Here is a 22,530-nt window from a genome sequence, read left to right as displayed (position 1 = left end):
TATCCTGCTGGCCTTACTGGGTCGATAGGAACATTATCCTGCTGGCCTTACTGGGTCGATAGGAACATTATCCTGCTGGCCTTACTGGGTGGATAGGAACATTATCCTACTGGCCTTACTGGGTCGATAGGAACATTATCCTGCTGGCCTTACTGGGTGGATAGGAACATTATCCTGCTGGCCTTACTGGGTGGATAGGAACATTATCCTGCTGGCCTTACTGGGTGGATAGGAACATTATCCTGCTGGCCTTACTGGGTGGATAGGAACATTATCCTGCTGGCCTTACTGGGTGGATAGGAACATTATCCTGCTGGCCTTACTGGGTGGATAGGAACATTATCCTGCTGGCCTTACTGGGTGGATAGGAACATTATCCTGCTGGCCTTACTGGGTGGATAGGAACATTATCCTGCTGGCCTTACTGGGTGGATAGGAACATTATCCTGCTGGCCTTACTGGGTGGATAGGAACATTATCCTGCTGGCCTTACTGGGTGGATAGGAACATTATCCTGCTGGCCTTACTGGGTCGATAGGAACATTATCCTGCTGGCCTTACTGGGTCGATAGGAACATTATCCTGCTGGCCTTACTGGGTCGATAGGAACATTATCCTGCTGGCCTTACTGGGTCGATAGGAACATTATCCTGCTGGCCTTACTGGGTCGATAGGAACATTATCCTGCTGGCCTTACTGGGTGGATAGGAACATTATCCTGCTGGCCTTACTGGGTGGATAGGAACATTATCCTGCTGGCCTTACTGGGTGGATAGGAACATTATCCTGCTGGCCTTACTGGGTGGATAGGAACATTATCCTGCTGGCCTTACTGGGTGGATAGGAACATTATCCTGCTGGCCTTACTGGGTGGATAGGAACATTATCCTGCTGGCCTTACTGGGTGGATAGGAACATTATCCTGCTGGCCTTACTGGGTGGATAGGAACATTATCCTGCTGGCCTTACTGGGTGGATAGGAACATTATCCTGCTGGCCTTACTGGGTGGATAGGAACATTATCCTGCTGACCTTACTGGGTCGATAGGAACATTAGCCTGCTGGTCTTACTGGGTGGATAGGAACATTAGCCTGCTGACCTTACTGGGTGGATAGGAACATTATCCTGCTGACCTTACTGGGTCGATAGGAACATTATCCTGCTGGCCTTACTGGGTCGATAGGAACATTATCCTGCTGGCCTTACTGGGTGGATAGGAACATTATCCTGCTGGCCTTACTGGGTCGATAGGAACATTAGCCTGCTGGCCTTACTGGGTGGATAGGAACATTATCCTGCTGGCCTTACTGGGTGGATAGGAACATTATCCTGCTGGCCTTACTGGGTCGATAGGAACATTATCCTGCTGGCCTTACTGGGTCGATAGGAACATTATCCTGCTGGCCTTACTGGGTGGATAGGAACATTATCCTGCTGGCCTTACTGGGTCGATAGGAACATTATCCTGCTGGCCTTACTGGGTGGATAGGAACATTATCTTGCTGGCCTTACTGGGTGGATAGGAACATTATCCTGCTGGCCTTACTGGGTGGATAGGAACATTATCCTGCTGGCCTTACTGGGTGGATAGGAACATTATCCTGCTGGCCTTACTGGGTCGATAGGAACATTATCCTGCTGGCCTTACTGGGTGGATAGGAACATTATCCTGCTGGCCTTACTGGGTGGATAGGAACATTATCCTGCTGGCCTTACTGGGTGGATAGGAACATTATCCTGCTGGCCTTACTGGGTCGATAGGAACATTATCCTGCTGGCCTTACTGGGTGGATAGGAACATTATCCTGCTGGCCTTACTGGGTCGATAGGAACATTATCCTGCTGGCCTTACTGGGTCGATAGGAACATTATCCTGCTGGCCTTACTGGGTGGATAGGAACATTATCCTGCTGGCCTTACTGGGTCGATAGGAACATTATCCTGCTGGCCTTACTGGGTGGATAGGAACATTATCCTGCTGGCCTTACTGGGTGGATAGGAACATTATCCTGCTGGCCTTACTGGGTGGATAGGAACATTATCCTGCTGGCCTTACTGGGTCGATAGGAACATTATCCTGCTGGCCTTACTGGGTGGATAGGAACATTATCCTGCTGGCCTTACTGGGTCGATAGGAACATTATCCTGCTGGCCTTACTGGGTCGATAGGAACATTATCCTGCTGGCCTTACTGGGTGGATAGGAACATTATCCTGCTGGCCTTACTGGGTCGATAGGAACATTATCCTGCTGGCCTTACTGGGTCGATAGGAACATTAGCCTGCTGGCCTTACTGGGTGGATAGGAACATTATCCTGCTGGCCTTACTGGGTGGATAGGAACATTATCCTGCTGGCCTTACTGGGTCGATAGGAACATTATCCTGCTGGCCTTACTGGGTGGATAGGAACATTATCCTGCTGGCCTTACTGGGTCGATAGGAACATTATCCTGCTGGCCTTACTGGGTGGATAGGAACATTATCCTGCTGGCCTTACTGGGTGGATAGGAACATTAGCCTGCTGGCCTTACTGGGTGGATAGGAACATTATCCTGCTGGCCTTACTGGGTGGATAGGAACATTAGCCTGCTGGCCTTACTGGGTGGATAGGAACATTATCCTGCTGGCCTTACTGGGTGGATAGGAACATTATCCTGCTGGCCTTACTGGGTCGATAGGAACATTATCCTGCTGGCCTTACTGGGTGGATAGGAACATTATCCTGCTGGCCTTACTGGGTCGATAGGAACATTATCCTGCTGGCCTTACTGGGTCGATAGGAACATTATCCTGCTGGCCTTACTGGGTGGATAGGAACATTATCCTGCTGGCCTTACTGGGTCGATAGGAACATTATCCTGCTGGCCTTACTGGGTCGATAGGAACATTATCCTGCTGGCCTTACTGGGTGGATAGGAACATTATCCTGCTGGCCTTACTGGGTCGATAGGAACATTATCCTGCTGGCCTTACTGGGTGGATAGGAACATTATCCTGCTGGCCTTACTGGGTCGATAGGAACATTATCCTGCTGGCCTTACTGGGTGGATAGGAACATTATCCTGCTGGCCTTACTGGGTCGATAGGAACATTATCCTGCTGGCCTTACTGGGTGGATAGGAACATTATCCTGCTGGCCTTACTGGGTCGATAGGAACATTAGCCTGCTGGCCTTACTGGGTCGATAGGAACATTAGCCTGCTGGCCTTACTGGGTGGATAGGAACATTAGCCTGCTGGCCTTACTGGGTCGATAGGAACATTATCCTGCTGGCCTTACTGGGTGGATAGGAACATTATCCTGCTGGCCTTACTGGGTGGATAGGAACATTATCCTGCTGGCCTTACTGGGTCGATAGGAACATTATCCTGCTGGCCTTACTGGGTGGATAGGAACATTATCCTGCTGGCCTTACTGGGTCGATAGGAACATTATCCTGCTGGCCTTACTGGGTCGATAGGAACATTATCCTGCTGGCCTTACTGGGTGGATAGGAACATTAGCCTGCTGGCCTTACTGGGTCGATAGGAACATTATCCTGCTGGCCTTACTGGGTGGATAGGAACATTATCCTGCTGGCCTTACTGGGTGGATAGGAACATTATCCTGCTGGCCTTACTGGGTCGATAGGAACATTATCCTGCTGGCCTTACTGGGTCGATAGGAACATTATCCTGCTGGCCTTACTGGGTGGATAGGAACATTATCCTGCTGGCCTTACTGGGTCGATAGGAACATTATCCTGCTGGCCTTACTGGGTCGATAGGAACATTATCCTGCTGGCCTTACTGGGTGGATAGGAACATTATCCTGCTGGCCTTACTGGGTCGATAGGAACATTATCCTGCTGGCCTTACTGGGTCGATAGGAACATTAGCCTGCTGGCCTTACTGGGTCGATAGGAACATTAGCCTGCTGGCCTTACTGGGTCGATAGGAACATTATCCTGCTGGCCTTACTGGGTGGATAGGAACATTATTCTGCTGGCCTTACTGGGTGGATAGGAACATTATCCTGCTGGCCTTACTGGGTCGATAGGAACATTATCCCGAACTATTTAGGAGGGATATCACACCTGGCACAAATTATTGTCTCGTTCTTTCTCTCTCCCTCTCTGTCTCTCTCTCTCTCTCTCTCTCTCTGTCACATCCTTTGTCTCTCTCTCTCTGAGTCTCTGCAGTATAGACTTCTGTATCATCTCAAACAGATGGGGACTTGGCTTGGTCAGATATAGTGTGACCTATCATGAGAGAGCTTCAACATGTCCTCAGTCCGACCTCTGTAAAATGATTACACATTGGATGAGGGAGGAAGATGTGAGAGGGCCTTCCTTCCACGTAGTGTGAAAGCTGCTTCAACAGCAGTGGGGAAGTAGAATGAACTCTTAAGCCAGAACTCACACTCTATATCCATTCATGAGATATGACCCTACTGGGAAATGTAATCTCTCTCTCCCTTTTCACCAAATGGCCAACTGCAAAGTAAGTAATCTCTTCCTATTCAATTTCTGTTTTGAGACTCTTTTCTACACGGTTCAGCCAAATGAGGATGGGCCCTCATCAATTTGATTGATTGATCATTTGGAACTGTCTCTGTCAATGTCACTATGCAGCTCTTTATCCCGTACAAGTAGACTGCATAGTGTCGGTGCAGTGACTGTGGCTAGGAAGGCTTTACTGCACTGTTTGGTTTCATTTCAACTCATTCCATTTCTGAAGCAATGCAGATATTCTGCCCCACAGATTCCATCTGGGCCAAGTGTTGTCTGGGACCAGTGTCTGGTGGGTGTAGGATGGGAATGTGGTTACAGCATGTGAAGAAATGCCAGACCCACACAGACTTAGTGGCTAGAGGGATGACGGAGAATAAACTACTGTAACACAGGTGGAGTGTCAAATCTGTATTATAGTGAGGGTCCAAAATGGTACCCTATTCTCTATATTGTCAATACTTTGGTCAAAAATCGTGAACTATACAGGGAATAGGGTGCCATTTGGGACTCACAGGAACATATTATGGGATGTATTAATTTAGAATGGCCAGCATAGCAGTTGTCTATGGAAACAAATTGAATAGTCCCCAAGTTCAAACCTCTCCCACTGCATGGCACTCCAAGCAGGCTCAAAGTATTTTAAGTAAAACAAATACTATTTGAACCCAGGTCTGGTATGAAGTGCCAACATTTTAATTTTTTCTTCATTTCAGCAACAGAACAAGTGGGATGTGAGTGGTACTACCTCACTGTAGGCTGTTATGTGGCTGTTCCTGGAGGCGGCATGCCTCCCTCCCTCCCCCTCTGTCCTTGCAGCATGGCCGTTCTTGGCCTGCCTCTCCCCCTCTGTCCTGGCATGGCCGTTCAGACACTGTCCGTTAAAAGGTGCAAGCTTGTCTGTACTCTGAAGGTAACTGCTCCAGGAGAGGCAGGAAGAAAGACACAGTTAGACAGAAGCTTTTCTCTGAGAACTAAACATAACAAAATAACCACTGTTGTTTGGCAGTGTGGGTGCATTAGCCAGTACACTTTGGCAATCTGCTGCATGCATACCCCAAACTGATGTACACAAGACTTGGTACGGCCATCTTAGAAAAACCATGAACTGACAGGTATAATGCAGTATGCTAACAGTGTTGAATCAGTTCAAAATGTATTACATAGAAAGCCATAACATAATAATAATAAACCTGAAAGGGATACTTCTGGATTTTGGCCATGAGGCCCCTTATCCACCTCCCCAGAATCAGATGAACTCATGGATACCATTTTATGTCTCTGTGTCCAGTATGAAGCTAGTAGATCCCCATAGACTTCCAGTAACTGCACTAATGCTAGTTAGCATTGGCTCGCAAAAGTACCTCTAAGATCCTTCATGCTGGACACAGAGACATACAAATATTATCCATGAGTTTATCTGACTCTGGGGAAGTATGATCAGAAATATGTGGACACCAGCTCACTGAACATCTCATTACAAATTCATGGGCATTAATATGGAGTTGGTCCCCCCTTTGCTGCTATAAAAGCCTCCCCACTTCTGGGAAGGTTTTCTATTAGATGTTGGAACATTGCATTGTTGGGACTTGCTTCCATTCAGCCACAACAGTATCAGTGAAACCGGACACTGATGTTGGGCGATAAGGCCAGGCTCGCAGTCGGCGTTCCAATTCATCCCTAAGGTGTTCGATGGGGTTGAGGTAAGGGCTCTGTTCAGACCAGTCAAGTTCTTCCACACGGACAAACAATTTCTGAATGGACCAAGCTTTGTGCAAGGGGGCATTGTCATGCTGAAACAGGAAAGGTCCTTCCCTAAATTGTTGCCACAACCTTGGAAGCATAGAATCGTCTAGAACAGTGGTTCCCAACCAGGGGTACTAGGTTTGGCCTATCCTCAGGGGTTACATGAGAAGACTCATGAGACCATAGGTCTACTGGTAAAATGCACATGAGGGGGTATTTCAGGGGCCCTCCGGGCAGAGCAAAATCCAGTTGGTGGTACAGTAAGCAAAACAGTTGGGAACCACTGGCCTAGAATGCCATTGTATGCTGAAGCATTAAGATTTCCCTTCACTGGAACTAAGGAGCCAAGTCCGAACCATGAAAAACAGCCCCAGACCATTATTCCTCCTCCACCAAACTTTACAGTTGGCACTATGCATTGGGGCAGGAAGCATTCTTTTGGCATCCACCAAATCCATATTAGTTGGACTACCAAATGGTGAAGCGTGATTCATCACTCCAGATAATGTGTTTCCACTGCTCCAGAGTCAAATGTCAGCAAGCTTTACACCATTCCAGCCGACGCTTGGCATTGCGCACGGTGATCTTAGGCTTGTGTGTGGCTGCTCGGCTATGGAAACCCATTCCATGAAGCTCCTGACGAACAGTTATTGTGCTAACGTTGCTTCCCGAGGCAGTTTGGAACTCGGTAGTGAGTGTTGCAACCGAGTACAGATTATTTTTACGTGTTTGAGCACATGGCGGTCCCATTATGTGAGTTTGTGTGGCCTACCTCTGAGCCGTTGTTGCTCCTAAACATTTCCACTTCACAATAACAGCACTTACAGTTGACCGGGCAGCTCTAGCAGGGCAGAAATTTGAAGAACTGACTTGTTGGAAAGATGGCATCCTATGACGGTGCCACATTGAAAGTCTCTGAGCTCTTCAGTAAGGCCATTCTACTGCCAATGTCTATGGAGATTGCATGGCTGTGTGCTCGATTTGACTCACCTGTCAGCAATGGGTGTGGCAGAAATAGCCAAATCCACTCATTTGAAGGGTGTCCACATACTTTTGTATATATAGTGTATATAAAGAACCTCATTGATATAATCCCGACGTGTCCCTTTAAGAAAACATTATAAAGGCACAGACATGCTTACAACAAGTAATAAAGCATTATAGCAGTCTGCTTATATCTGTATGGCTTGTTACCTGTGTCCATCCCCTCCTCCCTTCCTCCCTCGCTCCACACTGGGTTCTTTGTCCTCCGCCTGGGGGCTGCTATCGCCAGTCTGTCGGCCCAGATCCTCCTCACCCGCCCCCGTCGTTACACACATCCTCCAGATACTGCTCTCCTGCACCAATAGGGCAGATAGTTAGCACAAGGGGGGTATCTATGCAGGGGCAGTACTCTCCTGTACCAATAGGACAGATAGTTAGCACAAGGGGGGTATCTATGCAGGGGCAGTACTCTCCTGCACCAATAGGGCAGATAGTTAGCACAAGGGGGGTATCTATGCAGGGGCAGTACTCTCCTGCACCAATAGGACAGATAGTTAGCACAAGGGGGGTATCTATGCAGGGGCAGTACTCTCCTGCACCAATAGGACAGATAGTTAGCACATAGTCAGGGGCAGTACTCTCCTGCACCAATAGGGCAGATAGTTAGCACAAGGGGGGTATCTATGCAGGGGCAGTACTCTCCTGCACCAATAGGACAGATAGTTAGCACAAGGGGGGTATCTATGCAGGGGCAGTACTCTCCTGCACCAATAGGACAGATAGTTAGCACAAGGGGATATCTATGCAGGGGTAGAATTCTCCTGTGCCAATAGGACAGAGCATTAGGACAAGGGGGGTATCTATGCAGGGACAGTACTCTCCTGCTCCAATACAGTCCCAGGAGAGATGAGGTTCCAACATGCTCAACTTTGTTTTCTTCAAATCAAATCAGATGTTATTCGTCACATGCGCCGAATACAACAGGTGTAGACCTTACATTGAAATGCTTACTTACGAGCCACTAACCAACAATACAGTACAAATAAGAATAAGAAAGAAAAGTAATAAGCAATTAAAGAGCGGCAGTAAAATAACAATAGCGAGACAATATACAGGGGGGTACCGGTACAGAGTCAATGTGGATACTATATACAGGGGGGTACCGGTACAGAGTCAATGTGGAGACTATATACAGGGGGGTACCGGTACAGAGTCAATGTGGAGACTATATACAGGGGGGTACCGGTACAGAGTCAATGTGGAGACTATATACAGGGGGGTACCGGTACAGAGTCAATGTGGAGACTATATACAGGGGGGTACCGGTACAGAGTCAATGTGGAGACTATATACAGGGGGGTACCGGTACAGAGTCAATGTGGAGACTATATACAGGGGGGTACCGGTACAGAGTCAATGTGGAGACTATATACAGGGGGTTCCGGTACAGAGTCAATGTCGAGACTATATACAGGGGGGTACCGGTACAGAGTCAATGTGGAGACTATATACAGGGGGGTACCGGTACAGAGTCAATGTGGAGACTATATACAGGGGGGTACCGGTACAGAGTCAATGTGGAGACTATATACAGGGGGGTACCGGACCAGAGTCAATGTCGAGACTATATACAGGGGGGTACCGGACCAGAGTCAATGTCGAGACTATATACAGGGGGTACCGGTACAGAGTCAATGTGTGAGGGCACCGGTTAGTCGAGATAATTGAGGTACATGTAGGTAGAGTTATTAAAGTGACTATGCATAGATGATAACAACAGAGAGTAGCAGGTGTGTAAAAGGGGGGGTGGGGGCAATGCAAATAGTCTGGGTAGCCATTTGATTAGATGTTCAGGAGTCTTATGGCTTGGGGGTAGAAGCTGTTTAGAAACCTCTTGGACCTAGACTTGGCATTCCGGTACTGCTTGCAGTGCAGTAGCAGAAAGAACTGTCTATAACTAGGGTGGCTGACAATTTTTAGGGCCTTCCTCTGACACCGCCTGGTATAGAGGTCCTGGATGCACTACCCTCTGTAGTGCCGTGCGGTCGTAGGCCGAACAATGGCCCTACCAGGCAGTGATGCAACTCTCGATGGTGCAGCTGTAGAACTTTTTGAGGATCTGAGGACCCATGCCAAGTCTTTTCAGTCTCCTGAGGGGGAATAGGTTTTGTCGTGACCTTTTCACGACTGTCTTGGTGTGCTTGGACCATGTTAGTTTGTTGGTGATGTGGACACCAAGGAACTTGAAGCTCTCAACCTGCTCCACTACAGCTCCATCGATGAGAATGGGGGCGTGCTCGGCCCTCTTTTTCCTGTAGTCCAATATCATCTCTTTTGTCTTGATCACATTGAGGGAGAGGTTGTTGTCCTGGCACCACACAGCCAGGTCTCTGACCTCCTCCTTATAGGCTGTCTCGTCGTTGTCGGTGATCAGGCCTACCACTGTTGTGTCATCGGCAAACTTCATGAGGGTGTTGAAGTTGTGCCTGATCATGCAGTCATGAGTGAACAGGAAGTAGAGGAGGGGACTGAGCACACACCCCTGAGGGGCCCGTGTTGAGGATCACTGTGGCGGATGTGTTGTTACCTACCCTTACCACCTGGGGGAGGCCCGTCAGGAAGTCCAGGATCCAGTTGCAGAGGAAGGTGTTTAGTACCAGGGTCCTTAGCTTATTGATGATCTTTGAGGGCACTATGGTGTTGAAGCTGTAGCTGTAGTCAATTAATAGCATTCTCACATAGGTGCTCCTTTTGTCCAGGTGGGAAAGGGCAGTGTGGCGTGCAATAGACATTGCATCATCTGTGGATCTGTTGGGGTGGTATGCAAATTGGAGTGGGTCTAGGGCTTCTGGGATAATGGTGTTGATGTGAGCCATGACCAACCTTTCAAAGCATTTCATGGCTACAGACGTGAGTGCTATGGGTTGGTAGTCATTTAGGCAGGCTACCTTAGTGTTCTTGGGCACAGGGACTATGGTGGTCTGCTTAAAACATGCTGGTATTACAGACTCGGACAGGGAGAGGTTGAAAATGTCAGTGAAGACACTTGCCAGGTGGTCAGCGCATGCTCGCAGTACATGTCCTGGTAATCCGTCTGGCCCTGCGGCCTTGTGAATGTTGACCTGTTTAAAGGTCTTACTCACATCGGCTGTGGAGAGCATGAGCACACAGTCTTCCGGAACAGCTGGTACTCTCATGCATGTTTCAGTGTTATTTGCCTCGAAGAGAGCATATAAGTAGTATAGCTCTTCTGATAGGCTCGTGTCACTGGGCAGCTCTCGGCTGTGCTTCCCTTTGTAGTCTGTATGGTTTGCAAGTCCTGCCACATCCGATGAGCGTCAGAGCCGGTGTAGTACGATTTGATATTAGTCCAGAATTGACGCTTTGCCTGTTTAACGGTTCGTCTGAGGACATAGCAGGATTTCTTATAAGCTTCCGGGTCTCGTTCCTTGAAAGCGGCAGCTCTAGCCTTTGGCTCACTGCTGATGTTGCCTATCATCCACGGCTTCTGGTTGGGGTATGTACGTACGGTCACTGTGAGGATGACGTCATCGATGCACTTATTGATGAAGCCAATGACTGATGTGGTGTACTGTTCAATGCCATCGGAGCAATCCCAGAACATATTCCAGTCTGTGCTAGCAAAACAGTCATGTAGCTTAGCATCTGCTTCATCTGACCACTTTTTATTGATCGAGTCACTGGTGCTTCCTGCTTTCATTTTTGCTTGTAAGCAGGAATTAGGAGGATAGAATTATGGTCAGATTTGCCAAATGGAGGGCAAGGGAGAGTTGTCTATGTGTCTCTGTGTGTGGAGTAAAGGTGGTCCAGAGTTTTTTCCCTCTGGTTGCACATTTAACATGCTGATAGAAATTTGGCAAGACCGATTTAAGTTTCCCTGCAATAAAGTTGCCGGCCACTATGAGCACCGCCTCTGGGTGAGCGTTTTCCTGTTTGCTTATGACGGAATACAACTAATTGAGTGCGGTCTTAGTGTCAGCCTCAGTCTGTGGTGGTATGTAGACAGCTACGAAAAACACAGATAGAAACTCTCTAGGAAGATGGTGTGGTCTACAGCTTATCATGAGATACTCTGCCTCAGACGAGCAAAACCTCGAGACTTCCTTGGATATCCTGCATGAGCTGTTATTTACAAGAATACATAGTCCGCCGCCCCTTGTCTTACCAGACGCCATTGTTCTATCCTGCCGATACAGCGTATAACCAGCCAGCTGTATGTTGATAATGTTGTCGTTCAGCCACGACTCCGTGAAGCATAAGATATTACAGTTTTGAATGTCCCGTTGGTAGTTTAATCTTCCACGTAGGTCATCAATTTTATTTTCCAAAGATTGCACGTTTGCTAGCAGAATGGAAGGCAGTGGTAGTTTTTTCGAACGCTTACAAATTCTCAGAAGGCAGCCCGCCCTCTGGCGCAAATGACGGGGATTTGGGCCTGTTCCAGGGAAAGCTGTATATCATTCGCGTTGGGCTTGTCAGACTCGTTAAAGGAAAAATAGGATTCTGACAGATCATTGTGAGTAATCGCCGTTCTGATGTCCAGAAGTTATTTTTGGTCATAAGAGACGATAGCAGCAACATTATGTACAAATTAAGGTACAAAATAAGTTACAAACAACACAAAGAAACAAACAAAAAAACACAATTGGATAGGAACACGTAAAACGTCAGCCTACTTCTCCGGCGCCATTCATTAGACAAGGGTGTTTTAAGTCAAGGAGTGATACAAGTATGTGAAAAGGCTAGCACTCAGTTGATGAAGCCACATTATGCTGATTTGAATGGTTCATATGGATGGTTTCAACATATCCCGATAGCATAAAATATGTTTGTTCAGAGAGTAAAACCAGGGAAGTTGGGGATGGATCTTCAGAGGGGTTAAGGCAACACATTGCCTGGAACAAAGCTAATTTGACCATTAGGTGCCACCGTACAACTTTAGGGACACTATACATATACTGCATATGTATAGAGCAGCTCAGTGTAGGAGTGCTGATCTAAGATCAGGTCACCCCTATCTTTATTATCTTATTCATCGTGATCTAAAAGGCAAAGCTGATCCTAAATCAGCTCTCCTACTCTGAGATGTTAGATACATATGGCACCCCTGGCCTTTTCTTACACCAACACAGTCTAGTCCAGCAGAGCCAACACAAGGGCACCTCTATGCAGGGTTATAAAAGCCAGCTTTATGACCAAATCAAGACCTTGAGTTAACGGGTTGACAGCTTCAGAACAAATAGCAGAGTAGTAGAGCGTTTATAGGTCTATGAACTGTACCACAGTGTGTGTAAGTTAACTTTATGAGACAACCACTAGTGTGTTCAGGCTCCTTTTTAAAGAGAACCATATGATTAACTTAAATCTAACAAGACATTGTCGTTATGAAATGCAGGAGCCATGTTTGGAACCATAGTTAAGGGATTGCCCCACACCCACCATGGCTTCACATTGTTTGAGGTAAAATGCTGTAGTCTGACTGTGGGGTGCAGTGAGTCTGGGCTGGTGGGTAAAACTGTAACCTGCAGCACAGGGAACCCCCTCTTTATATCCCCTTCAATGTTTCTCCTTCTTCCATTATATATCTCTATCTGAATATAAAGAACAACCCAGAGGTATTAAACACACATTCTAATGTGGGACAGGATAGAAATACAAAACAATGTATAAACACAGTGAATGTCTGCTCAATGTTTGTTTCAATTGTGATCTTTTTCCATATATCTGAATGTCTGTTATCGACTGTCCTGTGACATAGCCTTCTGTCAGCTCAGAGTAGCAGGATTGGACTCAATTCCATTTCTCCTAGGCCAGTTCAGGGGTTGATTTGAAAAGGAATCAATAGTTTTTTTCTATGTGAACTTCTCAATTAATTTGTGACCAGTTGGACACTAACAAGCTCTCTCCTCTGTCTCACCCACCAGGTGTGTCTTGTCATAATCAACAGTAGGATTTTTGTATGACAGTTTTTATATGACAGCCTTCCACTTCAGTATCAACAAATGAATTATGAATGAGTTGACATGGAATCCACCTAACGTTGATGAGTAGAATTCATTCATGAACTTTAGAGTAACCTTGGGGTTCTCTCTGAATGTACATAGGATCACATTGTCTTGTGACATAGTCCTCATGTTATCCTAATGATGAAGTAAGTAGAGTTCATTCATGAACTTTAGAGTAACCTTGGGGTTCTCTCTGAATGTACATAGGATCACATTGTCTTGTGACATAGTCCTCATGTTATCCTAATGATGAGGTAAGTAGAGTTCATTCATTAATGAACTCTGATTTATGTTCTGCTACAGAACACTACTTCCAGACATCAATCTGACTGAAGGTTGGCCTGAACAGAATCAGTCTGCTACAGAACACTACTTCCAGACATCAATCTGACTGAAGGTTGGCCTGAACAGAATCAGTCTGCTACAGAACACTACTTCCAGACATCAATCTGACTGAAGGTTGGCCTGAACAGAATCAGTCTGCTACAGAACACTACTTCCAGACATCAATCTGACTGAAGGTTGGCCTGAACAGAATCAGTCTGCTACAGAACATTACTTCCAGACATCAATCTGACTGAAGGTTGGCCTGAACAGAATCAGTCTGCTACAGAACACTACTTCCAGACATCAATCTGACTGAAGGTTGGCCTGAACAGAATCAGTCTGCTACAGAACACTACTTCCAGACATCAATCTGACTGAAGGTTGGCCTGAACAGAATCAGTCTGCTACAGAACACTACTTCCAGACATCAATCTGACTGAAGGTTGGCCTGAACAGAATCAGTCTGCTACAGAACACTACTTCCAGACATCAATCTGACTGAAGGTTGGCCTGAACAGAATCAGTCTGCTACAGAACACTACTTCCAGACATCAATCTGACTGAAGGTTGGCCTGAACAGAATCAGTCGGCTACAGAACACTACTTCCAGACATCAATCTGACTGAAGGTTGGCCTGAACAGAATCAGTCTGCTACAGAACACTACTTCCAGACATCAATCTGGCTGAAGGATGGCCTGAATAGAATCAGTCTGCTATGGAACTCTACTTCCTGACATCAATCTGGCTGAATGTTGGCCTGAACAGAATCAGTCTGCTACAGAACATTACTTCCTGACATCAATCTGGCTGAAGGTTGGCCTGAACAGAATCAGTCTGCTACAGAACATTACTTCCTGACATCAATCTGGCTGAAGGTTGGCCTGAACAGAATCAGTCTGCTACAGAACATTACTTCCTGACATCAATCTGGCTAAAGGTTGGCCTGAACAGAATCAGTCTGCTACAGAACATTACTTCCTGACATCAATCTGGCTGAAGGTTGGCCTGAATAGAATCCGTCTGCTATGGAACTCTACTTCCTGACATCAATCTGGCTGAAGGTTGGCCTGAACAGAATCAGTCTGCTACAGAACACAACTTCCTGACATCAATCTGGCTGAAGGTTGGCCTGAATATAATCCGTCTGCTATGGAACTCTACTTCCTGACATCAATCTGGCTGAAGGTTGGCCTGAACAGAATCAGTCTGCTACGGAACACTACTTCCTGACATCAATCTGGCTGAAGGTTGGCCTGAATAGATTCAGTCTGCTACAGAACACTACTTCCTGACATCAATCTGGCTGAAGGTTGGCCTGAACAGAATCAGTCTGCTATGGAACACTACTTCCTGACATCAATCTGGCTGAAGGTTGGCCTGAATAGAATCAGTCTGCTACAGAACACTACTTCCTGACATCAATCTGGCTGAAGGTTGGCCTGAATAGAATCAGTCTGCTACAGAACACTACTTCCTGACATCAATCTGGCTGAAGGTTGGCCTGAACAGAATCAGTCTGCTACAGAACACTACTTCCTGACATCAATCTGGCTGAAGGTTGGCCTGAACAGAATCAGTCTGCTATGGAACACTACTTCCTGACATCAATCTGGCTGAAGGTTGGCCTGAATAGAATCAGTCTGCTACAGAACACTACTTCCTGACATCAATCTGGCTGAAGGTTGGCCTGAATAGAATCAGTCTGCTACAGAACACTACTTCCTGACATCAATCTGGCTGAAGGTTGGCCTGAACAGAATCAGTCTGCTACAGAACACTACTTCCTGACATCAATCTGACTGAAGGTTGGCCTGAATAGAATCCGTCTGCTATGGAACACTACTTCCTGACATCAATCTGGCTGAAGGTTGGCCTGAACAGAATCAGTCTGCTACAGAACACTACTTCCTGACATCAATCTGACTGAAGGTTGGCCTGAACAGAATCCGTCTGCTACAGAACACTACTTCCTGACATCAATCTGGCTGAAGGTTGGCCTGAATAGAATCAGCCAGGTGAGTTCACAGCTACTGACAGACGTGAGGCTTTTATCTTATAACACATAGCTAGGAGGAAGACTAACAGACCCGTCATAACCTCAAATAGGGGAGGGATGAAGGAACGAAGGGTGCATTTATTCATTATTTGAACATGGCCACATTGTCCTGAGGCTCTATGACATCAGTGCAATGTCCTCATAGCCTTGTGTTAGCAAGTTAACATGTCTCTACTTCCACTATGGCCTAATGCCTCTCTCCCTCCCCTGGTTCACAACAAACACTGTCTTTGTGTGTGAGGTAAACAGGCCCAACAGCAGCACTCAGCCCTCTGACACACAGGCCATGTGATTGCTGTTATGCATTTGCACAAGAAACACAGTCCAGACAGAGATGACTAGAGGAACACATTCCAGACTACATTATGGGCAGGACCAGAGTTCTTCATACTCTGGACTCAATCTTCAGATACAATACTGTGTTGTATATTTTTTCTCCTAAATGCTTTTCATATTGAGACGGAAGCTAACTTGAGATCGACATGCATCATTCATTTCCCCCTCACAAATCTCCCATTGCCTTCAATGCATGATTTTTGAGAATGTCCGTGTTTCAAGTGAGTATCAGACCCCTTTTGAGCAACTAACACTCTCTACCCACCACACATAACAAGAAGGAAGTCATATGCTTTTGAAGGCCGGAGTGTTTAGCTTGTTTCCTCTTGGAGTAGCAGTGACAGCCTGAACACTCAACATGTACGGTATGAACACGGTATGCTAATCCATCTTGATGCCTAGCTGTCAGCTGAGAAAGGATGTCTGACCAATACACTGCCTGGGGGACTGACATACATTTGTTGTTTTTCCAGATTCATTAAGACTTCTTATCATAGTTCTTCTAGTTAAGTAATACTGTGTTTGATGTGCATTAACAATTATTATGTGCATAAAAAATCTTTTCACATTATTTCTACAAATGCATTGATAAAAACAGCAAGGACAGCACTTAGTGCATAACAGTCATAATTCAGGACCAGGAGACATACATTGTTAATGCCACTTTGCAAACAGCAACCCTGTTGGCTTAGCGCCACATTATGATGTAATATATAACTGAAATGTCCAAACAAAACGCCATAATGTGATAAGCAAATAACCCCCATTCATACCTTGATACTGAAGGACCTCCTCATATTCCTCTTGTGTTCTCCTGTAGCCCTGAGTGTGTTGGTGGCCCCTACGGGTGGCTGTGTAGATGCCTGCATAGTTCCTCCACTCTCCTGGGGTCCTTCCTGGATCTTCTTCTGGGACCTCTCCACCTCCCTGTTCCCCTTCCCATCTCTCCCCAAGCCCCTGTCTCCCTTCCAGGCCTCCCCTGGCGGTCTCTCTTCGGGGCTGGGGCAGTCATCACTGGCTCTGGAGTGACAGAGGATCAGGGACCTGGAGGGAAGAAGAAGAAGAAGAAGAAGAAGAAGTAAAGGGGAAAGGAAAAGGTAAACCGTTGCTACTGTACCTAGTATTCCAACCAAAAAGGCATTAGGCACCCAGCGAGGCTGTCCTGTAATTCTGCTATACGTTGGCTTTAACCAAATCAACCAGCCTGACGAGCTGTGTGCTACAAACAGATTCCATACCTGGAGAGCATGGCTAGCTTCTTGGAGCGGTGGCTGTGGCTAGTGTTGGTGTTGTTGGTCTTCCCAGAGTCCCTGCCTCGCCTCTCCATCCTCCGAGCTGCTGCCGTGCTGGCTTTCCTCTTCTGGTAGGAGTATCTCTGGGGCATGGCCGTTAGAGTGTGTGTGTGTGCTGTGTGTGTGTGTGTGTGTGGTGCTAACACACTCTCACACACACTCCTCCCAGCCGGCACACAGGCTAATGGAGAGGGACACTCTGCAGGGAAATTCTAAAATTCTATTAGGAAGCCTGTCTGTGTGTGTGTATGTGTACGTGTGTATGTATGTGTCTGCGTGCGTCTGTGTGTGTGTGTGTCCGTGCGTCTGTGTGCTTGTGTGTGTCATAAGTGTTCTGAGAATCTGCTGAAGCAATAGTGGTGTTAGAGATAAGAGATCTTTTCTTCCCTGAATATGACTCCTAACATTCACACTGCACACACTGCACACACATGCACATGCAAACACAGACACGCATTAATATACACACGTGCACACATGGGCACAGACACACACACCAACGCTCCTTCCCATGGGATTTGAGGTCACGGATACCATGAACTTACAGTAACTACACTAACGGAGATCTGCACTGGGATTGATCTGGGCTCACAAAGTGCCTCCCAATTGGCCTTATGAGCCCTGGTAACAAGCAGTGTACTAAATAGGGAATAGGGTGCCATTTGGAGTGCATACCTTAGAATGGGAAAACCCCTACATAATAAAGTAAACAAACCAATACACATTTCAACTGATGCAGCTGCTACTGTTTATTATCTACCCTGTTGTCTAGTCACCTTATTCCTACACTCTTAGAAAAAAAGAGTTCCAAAAGGGTTCTTCGGCTGTCCCCATAGGAGTACCCTTTTTTGTTCCAGGTAGAACCCTTTTGGGTTTCATGTAGAACCCTCTGGAACCAAAAATAGTTCTTCAAAGGGTTGTCCTCTGGGGACAGTCGAAGAACCCTTTAAGGTTCTAGATAGCACCTCTTTCTCAGAGTGTAGTTACATGTACAGTATCAGTCAAAAGTTTGGACACAGCTACACATCAAGGGTTTTTCTTAATTTTTTCTATTTTCTAATGAACCGTCGTAAGGATGACCCGTCGTCTCTCTTTGTTTATTAGAGCTGTTCTTGCCATAGTATGGACTTGGTCTTTTACCAAATAGGGCTGTTTTATGTTTTTATAGAATTATAGTCCGGTAGTAATACTAGTGGAGAGTATTATTAGTTTTAGAATTATAGTCCAGTAGTATAATAGTGGAGAGTATTATTCGTTTTAGAAGTATAGTCCAGTAGTATAATAGTAGAGAGTATTATTAGTTTTAGAAGTATAGTCCAGTAGTATAATAGTGGAGAGTATTATTCGTTTTAGAAGTATAGTCCAGTAGTATAATAGTAGAGAGTATTATTAGTTTTAGAATTATAGTCCAGTAGTATAATAGTAGAGAGTACTATTCGTTTTAGAATTATAGTCCAGTAGTATAATAGTAGAGAGTATTATTAGTATTAGAAGTATAGTCCAGTAGTATAATAGTAGAGAGTATTATTAGTTTTAGAATTATAGTTCAGTAGTAGTAGTAAGAGTTGGAAGTTGGTGTGTCTGTCACACTAATAGTAGAAGTGAAGGTCTCCTGACTAACTGCTTCTCTCTCATTATAACAGAGCTATATGATGACCCTGAATATGCATTATAGATGTTGCTTTAAATGGATCTTTGTTTCACTCAAGTCAGAAACACTTATCTAAGTATACAGCTGTCTACATACAGTGGTCTACATACAGCGGTCTACATACAGCAGTCTACATACAGCAGTCTACATACAGCAGTCTACATACAGCGGTCTACATACAGCAGGCTACATACAGCAGGCTACATACAGCAAGCTACATACAGCGGTCTACATACAGCGGTCTACATACAGCGGTCTACATACAGCGGTCTAAATATAGCGGTCTACATACAGCAGGCAACATACAGCAGGCTACATACAGCAGGCTACATACAGCAGGCTACATACAGCGGTCTACATACAGCGGTCTACATACAGCGGTCTACATATAGCGGTCTACATACAGCAGGCAACATACAGCGGGCTACATACAGCAGGCTACATACAGCAGGCTACATACAGCAGGCAACATACAGCAGGCTACATACAGCAGGCTACATACAGCAGGCTACATACAGCAGGCAACATACAGCGGTCTACATACAGCGGTCTACATACAGCAGGCTACATACAGCAGGCAACATACAGCAGGCTACATACAGCAGGCTACATACATTGTGTACTGAGATATGACATTGTGTAAAACAAATATTTGAAGATTTTCTGCACAGTATGTTTATTAGCTAGCCAGTCAGTTTAAGTGGAATGATTCCAATAATTGTTCAACATAACTACCAATATGCCAACATTCCATACAGACAATGCTGTCAGTCCTCAGCCACACCCTGGCTGAAATCAGTTGATGATAGTACTGAGACAAGTTGTAAATGCTGTCAGTCCTCAGCCACACCCTGGCTGAAATCAGTTGATGATAGTACTGAGACAAGTTGTAAATGCTGTCAGTCCTCAGCCACACCCTGGCTGAAATCAGTTGATGATAGTACTGAGACAAGTTGTAAATGCTGTCAGTCCTCAGCCACACCCTGGCTGAAATCAGTTGATGATAGTACTGAGACAAGTTGTAAATGCTGTCAGTCCTCTGCCATACCCTGGCTGAAATCAGTTGATGATAGTACTGAGACAAGTTGTAAATGCTGTCAGTCCTCAGCCATACCCTGGCTGAAATCAGTTGATGATAGTACTGAGACAAGTTGTAAATGCTGTCAGTCCTCAGCCACACCCTGGCTGAAATCAGTTGATGATAGTACTGAGACAAGTTGTAAATGCTGTCAGTCCTCAGCCACACCCTGGCTGAAATCAGTTGATGGTAGTACTGAGACAAGTTGTAAATGCTGTCAGTCCTCAGCCATACCCTGGCTGAAATCAGTTGATGATAGTACTGAGACAAGTTGTAAATGCTGTCAGTCCTCAGCCATACCCTGGCTGAAATCAGTTGATGGTAGTACTGAGACAAGTTGTAAATGCTGTCAGTCCTCAGCCATACCCTGGCTGAAATCAGTTGATGGTAGTACTGAGACAAGTTGTAAATGCAACAAATACTGACACTGTATCATATTATAACAAAGTTTATTACAACAGCTTTCCAAGAAAACAAACATTGAAAGGGAAAGGTGGATACCTAGTCAGAATGTATTCAACTGAAATCTGACTTCCACATTTAACCCCTCTGAGACAGTTATGGTCTGTTTTTATATATTTTAGAGGCTATTTATACAGAAAATGTCTATATAACCTGTATCAACTGTATTTATAATCATATATTTTAGGTTAAGGGATATCTATGCTCCTGCCCTATGGGCTGCTTACTTACTTATTTACTTTACCAACAGTAATACAACCCCACTGTCATGCTTTGCTCTGTATTGTGTTGTTTACTGTTGACTGCCATAAACAGACCCTTTATCTGCATTGTGTTGTTTGCTGTTGACTGTCATGTACAGACCCTTTCTCTGTATTGTGTTGTTTGCTGTTGACTGCCATAAACAGACCCTTTCTCTGTATTGTGCTGTTTGCTGTTGACTGTCATGTACAGACCCTTTCTCTGTATTGTGTTGTTTACTGTTGACTGCCATAAACAGACCCTTTATCTGCATTGTGTTGTTTGCTGTTGACTGTCATGTACAGACCCTTTCTCTGTATTGTGTTGTTTGCTGTTGACTGCCATAAACAGACCCTTTCTCTGTATTGTGTTGTTTGCTGTTGACTGTCATGTACAGACTCTTTCTCTGCTGTTGACTGTCATGTACAGACACTTTCTATGTTGTTTGCTGTTGACTGTCATGTACAGACCATTTCTCTGCTGTTGACTGTCATGTACAGACACTTTCTATGTTGTTTGCTGTTGACTGTCATGTACAGACCATTTCTCTGAATTGTGTTGTTTGCTGTTGACTGTCATGTACAGACTCTTTCTCTGCTGTTGACTGTCATGTACAGACACTTTCTATGTTGTTTGCTGTTGACTGTCATGTACAGACCCTTTCTCTGTATTATGTTGTTTGCTGTTGACTGTCATGTACAGACCATTTCTCTGAATTGTGTTGTTTGCTGTTGACTGTCATGTACAGACCATTTCTCTGAATTGTGTTGTTTGCTGTTGACTATCATGTACAGACCCTTTCTCTTCATTGTGTTGTTTGCTGTTGACTGTCATGTACAGACCCTTTCTCTTCATTGTGTTGTTTGCTGTTGACTGTCATGTACAGCCCATTTCTCTGAATTGTGTTGTTTGCTGTTGACTGTCATGTACAGACCATTTCTCTGAATTGTGTTGTTTGCTGTTGACTATCATGTACAGACCCTTTCTCTTCATTGTGTTGTTTGCTGTTGACTGTCATGTGAAGTCCTGACATAAACTGTAATCTCACGTCTCTACCACCGGTTTACAGCCAGAGAAGGGGCATCCCATGACAAATGATTGTAGTTTTATATGTTTGAGGGGGGTGAGAAAGGTTGTTGAGCATGTGTGACTCTTCTGAAAGCATTGCCTCTTCAAAAATCAATCAACATTATTCAGCATTCTTTGAGGGAGTTTGATTAAGTCCACCGGGCTATGGCCTGTGACATGAATGGGGAAAAGCTGTGAGGAAGGAGCTCCCTTCTTAAATCCAACCGTAATCTGCGCTGCTCGGTCATGTTGTCAACAAGGCAGCATGATGCATCGTTCAGAAACATCTTTTTTCCATCAAATCTATGTTAGATTTCTTGTAACTAGTTTTCATTGGGAAGCAGATAAAGCCTTTTTATCAAAAGCAAACCCGTCTTCATGTAAAAACTCAGAATCCTACTCATCACTCCACCTGCTTAACCTTCGCCACTTTTGTTTCGAGACAACTTTGCGGTCGGCCAAAACGGGGCACCTGGCTCATGTCCAGGAGTGATCCTGGTTCCAGAACGAATGTAATCAACGCTAACCCGGTTCACCCCAGGGCAGGCCCAGGGCATAAGTAGAATCCCCTCATTCATCGGGAGACATGAAAGTACGCATGATTGGTTGGTTGTTGTTCTGATGGTGTCACACAACCAATAAAAATGGCTATCAGTGCCACTTCAAAATAACATTGGGTACTCAATGTTCCCAGCCCAGTAAACGGCTATCAGTGCCACCTCAAAATAACATTGGGTACTCAATGTTCCCAGCCCAGTAAACGGCTATCAGT

The 22,530-nt window shown here is 45.5% G+C and overlaps 1 protein-coding gene across 1 annotated transcript in view; it reads right to left on the bottom strand.

The window, feature by feature from the left end:
* il16 (interleukin 16) overlaps positions 1-22,530 on the bottom strand; it is a 62,867-nt gene that overhangs the window by 29,592 nt on the left and 10,745 nt on the right. Inside the window, 4 exon segments of the mRNA XM_031812398.1 lie at positions 5,240-5,408; positions 7,432-7,574; positions 16,741-17,011; positions 17,206-17,471. Coding sequence (XP_031668258.1) covers positions 5,240-5,408; positions 7,432-7,574; positions 16,741-17,011; positions 17,206-17,471 — 849 coding nt within the window.

Source organism: Oncorhynchus kisutch, unplaced genomic scaffold (genome assembly GCF_002021735.2).
Source record: "Oncorhynchus kisutch isolate 150728-3 unplaced genomic scaffold, Okis_V2 Okis03b-Okis08b_hom, whole genome shotgun sequence".
Lineage (NCBI taxonomy): Eukaryota > Metazoa > Chordata > Actinopteri > Salmoniformes > Salmonidae > Oncorhynchus > Oncorhynchus kisutch.
The sequence above is the reverse complement of the archived record's forward strand: the minus strand, read 5'-3'. Positions and strand labels throughout refer to the sequence as shown.